The sequence below is a fragment of the Coregonus lavaretus genome (genome assembly GCF_964263955.1).
Source record: "Coregonus lavaretus genome assembly, chromosome: 33".
Lineage (NCBI taxonomy): Eukaryota > Metazoa > Chordata > Actinopteri > Salmoniformes > Salmonidae > Coregonus > Coregonus lavaretus.
Genome location: NC_140020.1, coordinates 13,883,012 through 13,896,516, shown reverse-complemented (window position 1 = coordinate 13,896,516; position 13,505 = coordinate 13,883,012). Strand labels below are relative to the sequence as shown.

Sequence of the window (13,505 nt, the reverse complement as noted above, 5' to 3'; positions counted from 1 at the left end):
GTAGTCTCTTTAAAGGACAGAATCAGTCAGTCAGTGTCAGATAAATGATCATACACCCTGATAACTCCTGCTTCCATCTGCAGGCTTGTTAGTGGTTAATTATAAAATGATCATATAACAACAATATGATTATATTAATATTACACTGTAGGGAATCACCCACACAACTAGTCATGAATCAATGCTGAAAATGACCATCCATGTGGTGTAAAAGCCTAGTTGGTAATAATAGTCCATGCTCTGACCAATAGCTGAGGAGGTGGCAAAGCTTCCTATGGAATCTCCATGTATTCTCGTCTTCACTGAGTAGGGAGAGCGTGAGGAAACAGACTTAAGAATACATATCTTGTCATCTGTTCTAAAGAATAAAAAGTGTAGTTACTGTAGTTGAGGTTTTGACTGAGACTATCAAAATGAGAAGAAGCGCAAATAAAGGCCAATGACCCAAACTAATAAGTGTTGTTAATTATGGCCCTGTGCTGTGAAGGTGACAGATTTGAATTATGGTGTGAATCAACTCTGCATTTATCTGTGTGTTCAAACGAGGGTTTACAACCATTATATGAGAAGGTCAGTGACTCAAGAGCATAGTCTTACATCATACAGCACTGAGTGTGCACAAAAGCGATGCAATTGTTATTCTTTGGAGGTTGAGGACAGTAAGCTTTAGTGTGTGGTTAGAAACCTTTCCAGCCACACTCCTTCCTGGTTGTTAATCATCATGATGTAAAGTGGCATTGCATGTGGCTTCATATCAACTTTGTATGAAATTGTACACAAAAAAGCTATCTGGCAATACATCAGTCGTAATAAATTAGTAGAAAATAATGGATAAAAAAGGTACAAAGTAAACAAAACCTCTTCAAAAATATGTTAATTACAATCACATTGCTAAAGCAGTTACAAACCTTTTTGGATTAGTTAAAAAGATGTCCTTCATTTGATTTGGCAACTGAATCAATTGGTACATACAGCAATCTGAATTATTCTTCCACATACAGTAAACAAACTTTTTTTTGCTGTAATAATGTGTGTCCAATAGGTTAACTGTCCAATAGGTTAGTCCTTCATGTTGATCTGTAGGCTCCAGACATTCTGTAGTTTAGTCAGGTCACTCTCACCCTCACTCTCCTCTGAGGATTGCCTCACTAACACACTGGGTAAGATCTCCACCTGCTCTGACTCCCTGTCCTTCTTCCTCGCTCCATCCACTTCTGGAATAGGCTTGGAGAGCAGAGGCATCTGGAGGATCCCTGTTGTAGGGCTCCAGTCAACACAGTTACCACCACCGAATCCATCCTCTTCCTCAGACTCCTGTGGAAACAGAGCTTGCCTCTGGCTTCTGAACAGGTTGACCTGGGCTAGCAGCAGGGGCTGAGTATCCCTATTGTTAGACTGCGTCTGGTACTTTGTTGTCACCATCTGCTGCTCTGGGGCTGCTCCCACGAAGCCATAGTCTGAGGGGTAACTTTGGGGCTCCTCAGCCTTGTCTCCCCACAGGTCCACAGTGGTCTCTCTGACTGAGAAGAGCTGAGGTGCGTAGGGACCCACCTGATCAGGCGCTTTGTAACTTGCGCTCTCCACCCCCAGCTTTATATCAGACAGCAGTGGCATTCTAAAGAGCCCTGTCTTGGGGTCCTTGTCTAAACAGATCCCAGTGAAAACATTATCCACAGGCTCCTGTGAACCTGGTGCACATCTCTGTGCAATGTACGGGTTGACCTGGCTGAGACGCAGGGGCAGGGTTTTCTCACTGTCAGATGCCTCCCTTTCCCTCACTTCCGGCATCTCTGGGGCCGCTCCAACGAAGACGTAGTCTAGAAGCTCTGGTTGGGCCTCACCGAACTCATCTTCCCATGATCCCTCCTTAGGAGGCTCTATGCCAGGGGCTTGCTGGGCAGTGTAGGGTAGTACGGGCTCCCCCTCTGTTTGGTAGATCAGGGCAGGGATATTGTTGGGCTTTATGGCCATCAACTCCATGGGCTTGGCAATGTTGACCTGTACCACATTCATTTTCACAGCATGCTCAGGACAGAAGGTCTGCGGTGGGTACTGAATGTCCGATATTTCCTGAAAGACCAAAAAGGGTGACATCTTAGTAAATTGCACTTCATAGCCATTGTTGAAGGCTTCTATTAGTCACATATAATTCTTACCAGGAAAGGGGGACTTTTCTGTTTATTACCACAGACAAAGTGGTAGACAAGGCATCCGGCCAGGATCAGCGTGAAAATGGAGATAACTGATGGCACAACGGCTCCCATCAGCATCAGTAGCAGCTGGTCATAGAAGGGATCTGTAAAGACAGAGTGGTAGGGTAGAGATCAAACAAGACAGATCTATACAGTGTACAGCCATCATAGGAAGAGGAAAGCCTATAGGTTACAGCTGAGAACACACACACACCCCTTCAAACTTCAACATAATTCCATCTCTACCAGGAAGAGAAAATACCCTCTGGGAAAACACCTCAAGTCTCCTGTCACATTTACTGATAGAGAGAACAATTCTTGGAATGCTTTTGTGCTTTACCAAAACCTGTTGGGCAGGTTTATCCTGACAGACATTCATGCATGTAATAGAAGAAAAAAATCACTGCACACTAGGTAATTGGATAAACGCAAGTCTTATCTTACCCTTTGGGGTTGTTAGGCACTGCCATTCAGATCCTTGCCAAGGTATAGGAAGTGATAGAACCTGGGAATTAGCAGAGACACAATACTGGGTTTCATAGGCAAGCAACCCATATTCAAAGGATCTGTTTTCCACAGTGAAGTGTTGCTGAAAGACAAAATGGATACAGAAAGTTAAAATACACAATATAGAACTAACCCTCATTATAATCTGCATTATAAAATAATTACCATGATATAAAAAATATTGAATTGTCTATTATAATCTATTAATGCAGCAATTTGCACTGATTAAAGCTCCTGCAGGGAGTCCTACATATTATGTAATTTAATTATTTACACAGAGTTACAGTAACCAACATAACACCAACCATTTTGTTGCTTCTGTTGTCGTACACAGACAGGCTGTATGTCATCTGAGGGTAGATTTTCAACAAGGAGTACTCTTTTGTCATGTTTCCAGTCTTCCATCTCATTGGACCCTTCAGCTTGACAGTAACACTATTCTCCTTCACCACAAGTTTTACAAGTGGAGGTCCAAAGGTTGCTGTTGGAGACAATAAACATTTCATATCATTCTCTGATTTTATCTTGAAGTAGTTCGCTATGGCTCCTCATTCATAGATAAGGAAAATTATATTTGAAGAGGATCTCAACTTACTGTCAGCTTTGGGGTCAAACCTCTTTTCTGTGAATGCCCATTTGGAGGATAGGTTTGTGCCCACAGCCTTGACCCTGGCAAAGTAGCCTTCATCTAGGTCAGTAGTCTCATTGGATAGATCACACCAGGTCTGAGGGATGTCTCTGCACTGCTTCTTCACCGTCCAGCGCACCTGTGTCACCCCACTATCCATTCTATCACCATAACTAGGAGACAACAAATAAACACATCATGAGATGTGTCCTTAAATCCATGGATCATGGGTATTTATTTACAATTATAAACTGGGTGTTTCGAGCACTGAATGCTGATTGTCTGAAAGCCATGGCATTTCAGACCGTATACCACAAGTCAAAACATGTATTTTTACTGCTCTAATTACGTTGGTAACCAGTATATAATAGCTATAAGGCACTTCAGGTATTTGTGGTATATTGCCAATATACCATGGCTAAGGGCTGTATCCAGGCACTCCGCATTGCGTTGTGCGTAAGAATAGCCCTTAGCTATGGTATTTTGGCCATATACCACACCCCCTCGGCCCTTATTGCTTAACTAGTTCATGGAAATATCAGTCTCTCGTGACAAAATTGAGGAGCTGATTTGGTTCTGGGTACCAAGATTATGGAAATGTATAAAAGTGTCCTCACATTGCATACTCCACTGTGTAATGTGTGTCATTTGGTGTGTCTTTCCCAGGATGCCACTTTACAATGTTCCTCAGGTTCACAGAGTTAAAATGAACTCCTTCAGGATGCCATACAACGGACCCATGTGAGACCACTAGGACAGGAGAAAGAGCAGAAAGTAGATGATCAACTGCCAAGGGCAATTCGAATTGTCAACTTGAGACACTTTCTAGAGAGCATCACTCCCTATAAACAATTCTAAAAATGAAATAGTATTATAGCGAAATTAAGATAATTAAATTACATCCTTCTTCCTTAACATACTGTAGAATGTCTTAAAGTTGAAGAGAAACATTGTATAGAATAACAACAGGATGTTGATGTGATTAAGGTTTACATTTACGTCATTTAGCAGACGCTCTTATCCAGAGCGACTTACAGTTAGTGAGTGCATACATTTTTTTCATACTGGCACCCCGTGGGAATCGGACCCACAACCCTGGCGTTGCAAGCGCCATGCTCTACCAACTGAGCTACACGGGGCCGTTGAGGGATAAGATATTTCATAAGCCGTCACAAAGAAACACTTATTTTCCCCTGACTGCACGAGACTACATTTGTTTTCTGTGTGTTTCAGAATATCACATGTGCTCAGTTAAACACGTCTTTCAAGGACATCTCATGATTATATTAACCCTATTCATTGCACCATAAATGTAATTGAGAGCTGCTTGTTTGTTTTTCTGTAAGCTTTGCGAACAGCCTTTTTGTTGTGATCAATGCCTCAACTTAGCATTAAGTGTTACATATGTCACTACTCAACTCTGTAACTATATATTTTTTTCGATATAGCACATACTGTACAAGGTTGGTGGAAAATACAGTAGAGGGAGTGAAAACAAAAGTAAAGCAAAGTAAATGCCACCCACATACGTGTTGCAGTTGGCTACAGCTGAAGGTGTGTTTGGGCGAGTTTTAAAATGACACAAAATTATTACATTGGTTGAACATGCTTAAAATGCATTTTTAACCCTCTACTGCACATCGTTGCACTCAGGCAACAGAAAACCTTTTTGCCCCTCACACGACAGGTAGCCTAGCGGTTAGAGCACTGGGCCAGTAACTGAAAAGTCGCTGGTTTGAATACCTGAGCCGACAAGGTGAAAAATCTGTCAATGTGCCCTTGAGCAAGGCACTTAACCCTAATTTGCTCCAGGGACGCCGTACTACTATGGCTGACCCTGTAAAACAACACAATTTCACTGCACCTATCCGGACAGCGTATGTGACAATAAAAAATATTTTTTTATGCATTTTTTTTTTTTTTTTTACACATGACAATATATGATGACATGTCTGTAAACAATCCAATGAGGTGCAGAATTTGGTAGGATGTATCAGTTAGGGCAGGAAGCAGAGTGAAGTGAGAGCATTGTGTGAGCAAAGGGTCAGATACATTTAATTATTTTGCATGTTTAAATAGAGATATGTACTTGTGTAGGGACCTCTAAAGAAGCATATTTGATAGGTTTTGAACATATTTTGTTTTTATATATTTTTAAAAAAAAGTTGTATTTGTGTTGCCTCAGGGCAACGTTGTGCAATTAGGCTACTTTTCAGGGCAATGAAAGACATGTAAAATTATGTTAAATGATGGCCTTGGTCAATGTTTTTGCCAACATATCCACTGACATTGACAGGCAATTGAGCAGTTAGGATCATACCCTCTGATAGTGAGGACTGTGAGCTTTAGGACAGTGACAGTGAAGAAGAATAGACCACAGAATCAGGTTTGAGAGGCAGTGAATATTACTAGCTTATGTCCAACTTGTATTTTCTCATCAAGAGTTCTTGTTTCTACTATATCTAACTTAATAAATGTTCTGAAAATATCAGATTTTCCTTATGGCACAGCATTGCGCCATAAATGTCTGGGTGTTGGGGGTAATTTTATTTATTTATTTTTTAATGATTGATACATTATCAGAAAGCCTAAATCTTCCCCCAAAAAGCTGTGCAGTAGAGGGTTAGGGGAGAAAATGGGAATCTTAAATTATACACAACATGTGGCTTCCAAATTCATCAATGACAGCTGAACAATGACAGCTGAACTATAGCTTGACTGAAAATAATAAATTGTAGTAGCAAAATATTGAGTTCAAGGCATAATTAAACTTGCCAGTGGTTCAATATGTGATAAGATGTAAACTGCACTGCTTACCACAATAGTAAACCTTTTCCTTTTAATTACTGATTATGATACGCAGTCAATGAAAATGAAGCCTACCTGCCGTACATAGATAAATAATGAAGAGATATTTGACCATTCTTTCCCGTAGCATTGGTAAAAAGATATATATAATATTAAGCTCATGGACATTTCAACCAATATGCTACAGTAAATTATTCCGTTCGAGGAGCTCCTTCAGTGTCTTTCATGTTGTTATCTGCTTTACATTACCGTGGCCAGGTAGCCTAGTAGTCAATACTCACGTGAAATGGGCGGAGTTATTTACAGTAAGCGAGGAGGAATTTAGAATTTAGAAACACGCTCCTGTGAATGTGGGAACAAACTTGGCCTGGTGTGGTGAGATAACTCGATCTGTGATACAACTATGCGTGCCCTTATTTCAAAGAGCGCTCCATAAGCCACGCCCCAGTTGGCAGAGCTAGGCATTCTTCTTCTTCTTCTGTGGGACTACAACCCAAAAAGGTGCATTGCCGCCACCAACTGGACGGGTTGAAACCAAAACAAGAAAAAAATAAAATCCATACGTGATAGGGAAACTAACTTAATCCATCCAAATAAAATTATATATTGACAAAAAAAAACTCCCACTTCTTTCTTCTTTCAATTCTCCATATCTCCCTTCTCAGGCTCTAGGGAAAGAGAGGGTGGTACGGCTTGTGACAATATTCCATGTAACACCAAGAAATCTTTCAGCCCCAGGAACCGCTCCGCCGCTTCCACAATGATTTCTATCTTCCTGGACCTTCTCTCCACCTTGGCAGTGCCATTTATCACCATAGCTATAAAGGCCACAAATTCCACCTTCTTAACCTTTAAAATGTCAGGATCCTGCTGGTGAAAGGCAACCACTGCAGCCTGCACTGAAGACCTATCCACCACCATGGACTCTTCAAGAGCACGATTCAAACCCTCAACCTTTTTAACAGCTGCTGTATATGATATGCTCTGGATAGCCCTGACTTTGGCCACGTCATTCTCCTTCACCCTTGTGGGGCATTCGAAAGATGATGGCTTCATGATTCCCACCACAATTGCAACATGTCAAATCAAATCAAATCAAATTTTATTGGCCACATGCGCCGAATACAACAGCTGCAGACATTACAGTGAAATGCTTACTTACAGCCCTTAACCAACAGTGCATTTATTTTTAATAAAAAAGTAGAATAAAACAACAAAAAAGTGTTGAGAAAAAAAGAGCAGAAGTAAAATAAAATAACAGTAGGGAGGCTATATATACAAGGGGGTACCAGTGCAGAGTCAATGTGCGGGGGCAGCGGCTAGTTGAGGTTGTTGAAGTAATATGTACATGTGGGTAGAGTTTAAGTGACTATGCATAAATAGTTAACAGAGTAGCAGCAGCGTAAAAAGATGGGGTGGGGGGGCAGTGCAATTATTCCGGGTAGCCATGATTAGCTGTTCAGGAGTCTTATGGCTTGGTGGTAGAAGCTGTTGAGAAGTCCTCTGTAGCTCAGCTGGTAGAGCACGGCGCTTGTAACGCCAAGGTAGTGGGTTCGATCCCCGGAACCACCCATACACAAAAATGTATGCACGCACGACTGTAAGTCGCTTTTGATAAAAGCGTCTGCTAAATGGCATATTATTATTTTTTATTATAAGTCTTTTGGACCTAGACTTGGCATTCCGGTACCGCTTGCCGTGCGGTAGCAGAGAGAACAGTCTATGACGGGTGGCTGGAGTCTTTTACAATTTTGAGGGCCTTCCTCTGACACCGCCTGGTATAGAGGTCCTGGATTGCAGGAAGCTTGGCGCCAGTGATGTACTGGGCCGTACGCTCTACCCTCTGTAGTGCTTTGCGGTCGGAGGCCAAGCAGTTGCCATACCAGGCGATGATGCAACCAGTCAGGATGCTCTCGATGGTGCAGCTGTAGAATTTTTTGAGGATCTGAGGACCCATGCCAAATCTTTTCAGTCTCCTGAGGGGGAATAGGCTTTGTCATGCCCTCTTCACGACTGTCTTGGTGTGTTTGGACCATGATAGTTCGTTGGTGATGTGGACACCAAGGAACTTGAAGCTCTCAACCTGTTCCACTACAGCCCCGTCGATGAGAATGGGGGCGTGCTCAGTCCTTTTTTTTTTCCTGTAGTCCACAATCATCTCCTTTGTCTTGGTCACGTTGAGGGAGAGATTGTTATCCTGGCACCACACGGCCAGGTCTCTGACCTCCTCCCTATAGGCTGTCTCATCATTGTCGGTGATCAGGCCTACCACTGTTGTGTCGTCGGCAAACTTAATGATGGTGTTGGAGTCGTGCCTGGCCATGCAGTCATGGGTGAACAGGGAGTACAGGAGGGGACTGAGCACGCACACCTGAGGGGCCCCCGTGTTAAGGATCAGTGTGGCAGATGTGTTGTTACCTACCCTTACCACCTGGGGGCAGCCCGTCAGGAAGTCCAAGATCCAGTTGCAGAGGGAGGTGTTTAGTCCCAGGATCCTTCGCTTAGTGATGAGCTTTGAGGGCACAATGGTGTTGAATGCTGAGCTATAGTCAATGAATAGCATTCTCACGTAGGTGTTCCTCTTGTCCAGGTGGGAAAGGACAGTGTGGAGTGCAATAGAGATTGCATCATCTGTGGATCTGTTGGGGCGGTATGCAAATTGGAGTAGGTCTAGGGTTTCTGGAATAATGGTGTTGATGTGAGCCATGACCAGCCTTTCAAAGCACTTCATGGCTACAGACGTCAGTGCTACGGGTCTGTAGTCATTTAGGCAGGTTATCTTAGAGTCCTTGGGCATGGGGACTATGGTGGTCTGCTTGAAACATGTTGGTATTACAGACTCAGTCAGGGACATGTTGAAAATGTCAGTGAAGACACTTGCCAGTTGGTCAGCACATGCTCGGAGTACACGTCCTGGTAATCCGTCTGGCCCTGCGGCCTTGTGAATGTTGACCTGTTTAAAAGTCTTACTCACATCGGCTACGGAGAGCGTGATCACATAGTCATCCGGAACAGCTGGTGCTCTCATGCATGCTTCAGTTTTGCTTACCTCGAAGCGAGCATAGAAGTGGTTTAGCTCGTCTGGAAGTCTTGTGTCACTGGGCAGCTCGCGGCTGTGCTTCCCTTTGTAGTCTGTAATAGTTTTCAAGCCCTGCCACATCCGACGAGCGTCAGAGCCGGTGCAGTACGATTCAATCTTAGTCCTGTATTGACTCTTTGCCTGTTTGATGGTTCGTCGGAGGGCATAGCGGGATTTCTTATAAGCGTCCGGGTTAGAGTCCCGCTCCTTGAAAGCGGCAGCTCTACCCTTTAGCTCAGTGCAGATGTTTCCTGTAATCCATGGCTTCTGGTTGGGGTATGTACGTACGGTCACTGTGGGGACGACATCATCGATGCACTTATTGATGAAGCCAGTGACTGATGTGGTGTACTCCTCAATGCTATCTGAAGAATCCCGGAACATGTTCCAGTCTGTGCTGGCAAAACAGTCCTGTAGCTTAGCATCTGCGTCATCTGACCACTTTTTTATTAACCGAGTCACTGGTGCTTCCTGCTTTAGTTTTTGCTTATAAGCAGGATTAAGGAGGATAGAGTTATGGTCAGATTTGCCAAATGGAGGGCGAGGGAGAGCTTTGTATGCGTCTCTGTGTGTGGAGTAAAGGTGGTCTAGAGTTTTTTTTTCCTCTGGTTGCACATTTAACATGCTGGTAGAAATTAGGTAGAACGGATTTAAGTTTCCCTGCATTAAAGTCCCCGACCACTAGGAGCGCTGCCTCTGGATGAGCGTTTTCCTGTTGACTTATGGCCTTATACAGCTCATTCAGTGCAATCTTTAATGCCAGCATTGGTTTGTGGTGGTAAATAGACAGCTATGAAAAATATAGATGAAAACTCTCACATTTTCATCACTTTTATAACACATAATATGATCTTTTCCACAACTTGGATATCTCGGCTTCTCCCTTCTGCAAACACTTGAAACATGTCCAAAAGCTTTACAATGATCACACTGCATTGGTCTTGGGATAAATGCTCTGACTCTGTAGGTAATATACCCTAACTGCACTTGAGTAGGGAGAGACTCCAAATCAAAAAACAAAAGAACAGATAGACTTCACCTTTTCTTCATTCACCATACGATTCATTCGACGTGCATCAATCACTCCAGGAATATTTTTCATCTCTTCAACATGTACTTCCCACGAGACTCCAGACATAACCCCCTTGAGGGGTGCCCTGTTCCTAAGAGACACACACGACACTTCAAACTTATCAAAAAGGTTGAGACACAACACACGTTTCTTCTGATCCTCAGAAGCACAAAAAATCTAAACCAGTCCAACTCTCGTGATCCTCACAGTCTTCACTCTACTCAGCACTCTCTCCACCAGTTTGGATATCTCAAATGGATTCCTCAAGATTGGTAATTCGATCAGCTGCTCCTCATTTACAAACTGTACTCCTACAAGATACGAAGTGACATTCTCATCACTGTACTCTACTTTGCTCTGTTTTCCTTTCTTTTAATAATATTCCAATTATCCTTGATTCTACCGCCATTAGATTCAGAATCCACTTCATAATCCGCTTCCGCCACACCTTTTCCGTCTGACCTCGCACTCGCTGCAATCAGAAAATCCCAGAGCTAGTCATGTTGGACTGGGTCACATTTTAATTATTTAGAGTAAGACATTGGGGGGCGCTAAACTGACATATGGAATTGTTTAAAGATGGTCATACTATGGATCATTTAGCTATTTTATTTATTTTAGGACCCCTTTAGGTATCAATAAGTACAATAAAAAATAAAATAATAAGAAACAAGGTTTTGAAGTGTCTGTCCTAAATCTAGGAGATTATCTTGTATTAAAACAAATTATACATAATTAGCCCCTTTTTGGGGGTAGGCGCAAAACTACCTTCAATCTTCCATTCCTTTTTTTAAACCGGTACCGGTTACCTTCAGATGAGTACCCTGGGGTGAAGAGCAAAACGGAGAACACCATCATGTTCGTAAGAGTCTCCTCTTTCCATAGGTTTTAATAAGATAAAATATCTCATTTTACAATGGGTCCGCCTTGGTTCTGTGTAGCCTAGTTATGCTAATATAGGCTATGTGAGACCAATCTATTGCAGTTAATTTAGTCTTTGAGCTAATAAGTAAAATATCTTTGAGTGTATTTGAGTAGTAAACAGGTAAACAACAACGAGTCCCAGACAGTTTGCAATAGAACATACCGGAGGGGGGCATCGTTTACTAGGCTACCTACATTATTGGGGACATCTGGTTACCAGCAGTGTTTGGAATACATTGAGTTCGTTAACAAAACAGACCAGGGGACGCCTTTTCACACAGAGATTTATTTATAGCAGTGAATGTCATGTATTTCTAAGTAGCAGCCATATCAGCCAGGGAAACTAATTGTTCACACTTTGATAGAACATTCAGATTTTTTTGCCTGACTGTGGCGCTCTTTAGCCTACCTGAATTGTTAGGATTTTCTTGTGATCACAATAAAACTACTTATTGGCCTCAAATTGAGATAGAATTAAATATTCTTTGAAAAGATGGGCCTGGCTGAGAAAATAACATTCAGTTTTCTGCCTGAGTGTGGCGCTGTTTACAGCAATATTCTGGATTATCTCGTGACCAGAACAAAACTACCTATTTTACTCAACTAGAGATGAAAATAAATGGTGTTTCTTTGAAGAACTGTTTTCTCACCTTATTCTCCTTGTGGTTATCCATGGTTGTTGGTTATTTACCAGGTAACAAGAAGTGAAAACGAAACAAGGACTGAAGCAATAGACTCCTTATTTTACTTAACTAGAGATTGAAATAAAATTAAAGATGGGCCTGGCTGACATAAAAAAATACATTAAAGGGAAAGGATCCACAGACACAGAGGCTGATTATCTTCCTGAACATCTCTTTATTTACCATGCTGACTGCCATGGTTAACACAAAAGCAGGATATTGAATGCTACCTGAATTGAATCAGAAAAGTAACATAAGTAGGCCTACAGTATCAGAGCGTGGTCAAACAGGTGTGTGCTAGTTAGATTATCCAGGGTCCACAGCAACACTATTGATAATTCTCTACCCCCAGTGCATGCTCTCACTAACCCTAATATTTTCTCTGTCTCCCCTTCTGGAGGGCCTGAGGCTCTAGGACCACGACTGAGGACACCCTGGGCTGACACCTCGACGTGCCTGGCCCAATCCAAGCTGGCCACACTCTACCTGCTACCTGTCTGTTACCATGACGTCTTTATGAAAAGCAATCTGACCATAGGGTCTTGAATGTATGCTTTTATACGGTCTGTATCTTTGTATTACAGCAAATCAAATAAAGTGTATTGCAAACTGGAGGTGTGACTTCTTTCCCTAATGATTTTCTATGGCTGAGGTATTTTGTCAGCGCCACAGGCCCTCCGGAAAGAGAGACAGAGAAAGAGAAAAGTTAAGAGTTAGTGAGAGCATGGCTAAGACCATGGTAACACCACATGCACTTGGGGTAGAGAATATTCAAGTGTTGCTGTGGACACTGGATAATCTGACTAACACACACACCTGTTTAACCTCACTGTGATACTGTAGGCCTATTTATGTTACTTTTCTGATTCAATTCAGGTAGCATTCAATTTCCTGCGTTTGTGTTAACCATGGCAGCCAGCATTGTAAATAAAGAGATGTGCAGACAGATAATCAGTCTCTGTGTCTGTGGATCCTTTCCCCTTATTGTATTTTGAAATTTCAGCCAGGCCTATGTTTTCAAAGAAATACAATTTTAATTAAATCTCGAGTTGACTAAAATAAGTAGTTTTGTTCTGGTTACAAAATAATCCAGAAAATTGCGGTAAACAGCCCCACACTCAGGCAGAAAGAGGAATGTATTTTTCTCAGCCAGGCCCATCTTTACAAAGAAAACAATTGAATTAAATCTATATTTGAGCAAAATAAGTAGTTGTTGTGATCACAAGAAAATCCTAACATTTCAGGTAAAGAGCGCCACAGTCAGGCAGAAAAATCTGAATGTTCTATCAAAGTTTGAACAATTAGTTTCCCTGGCTGATATGGCTGCTATAAATAAATCTCTGTGTGAAAAGGCGTCCCCTGGTCTGTTTTGTCAACGAACTCAATGTATTCCAAACACTGCTGGTAACCAGATGTCCCCAATAATGTAGGTAGCCTAGTAAACGCTGCCCCCCTCCGGTATGTTCTAACTGTCTGGGACTCGTTGTTGTTTACCTGTTGAACCTGTTGAGGAGACTAAATTACTTGGCGTTACCTTCGATTGTAAACTGTCATGGTCAAAACATATAGATTAAATGGTTGTAAAGATGGGTAGAGGTCTGTCCATAATAAA

General features: G+C 42.1%; 1 protein-coding gene across 1 annotated transcript; it reads right to left on the bottom strand.

Moving 5' to 3' along the window:
- Positions 1-1,059: 1,059 nt before the first annotated feature.
- On the bottom strand, positions 1,060-11,144 carry LOC311108148 (interleukin-10 receptor subunit alpha-like; the record flags this gene model as incomplete). The annotated part of the gene is made up of 7 exons (XM_084150776.1): positions 1,060-2,070; positions 2,157-2,296; positions 2,637-2,781; positions 3,005-3,180; positions 3,295-3,500; positions 3,945-4,077; positions 11,096-11,144. The coding sequence occupies 7 exons, from the start codon at positions 11,142-11,144 to the stop codon at positions 1,060-1,062; spliced, it is 1,860 nt and encodes a 619-aa protein (XP_084006902.1).
- Positions 11,145-13,505: the final 2,361 nt, after the last annotated feature.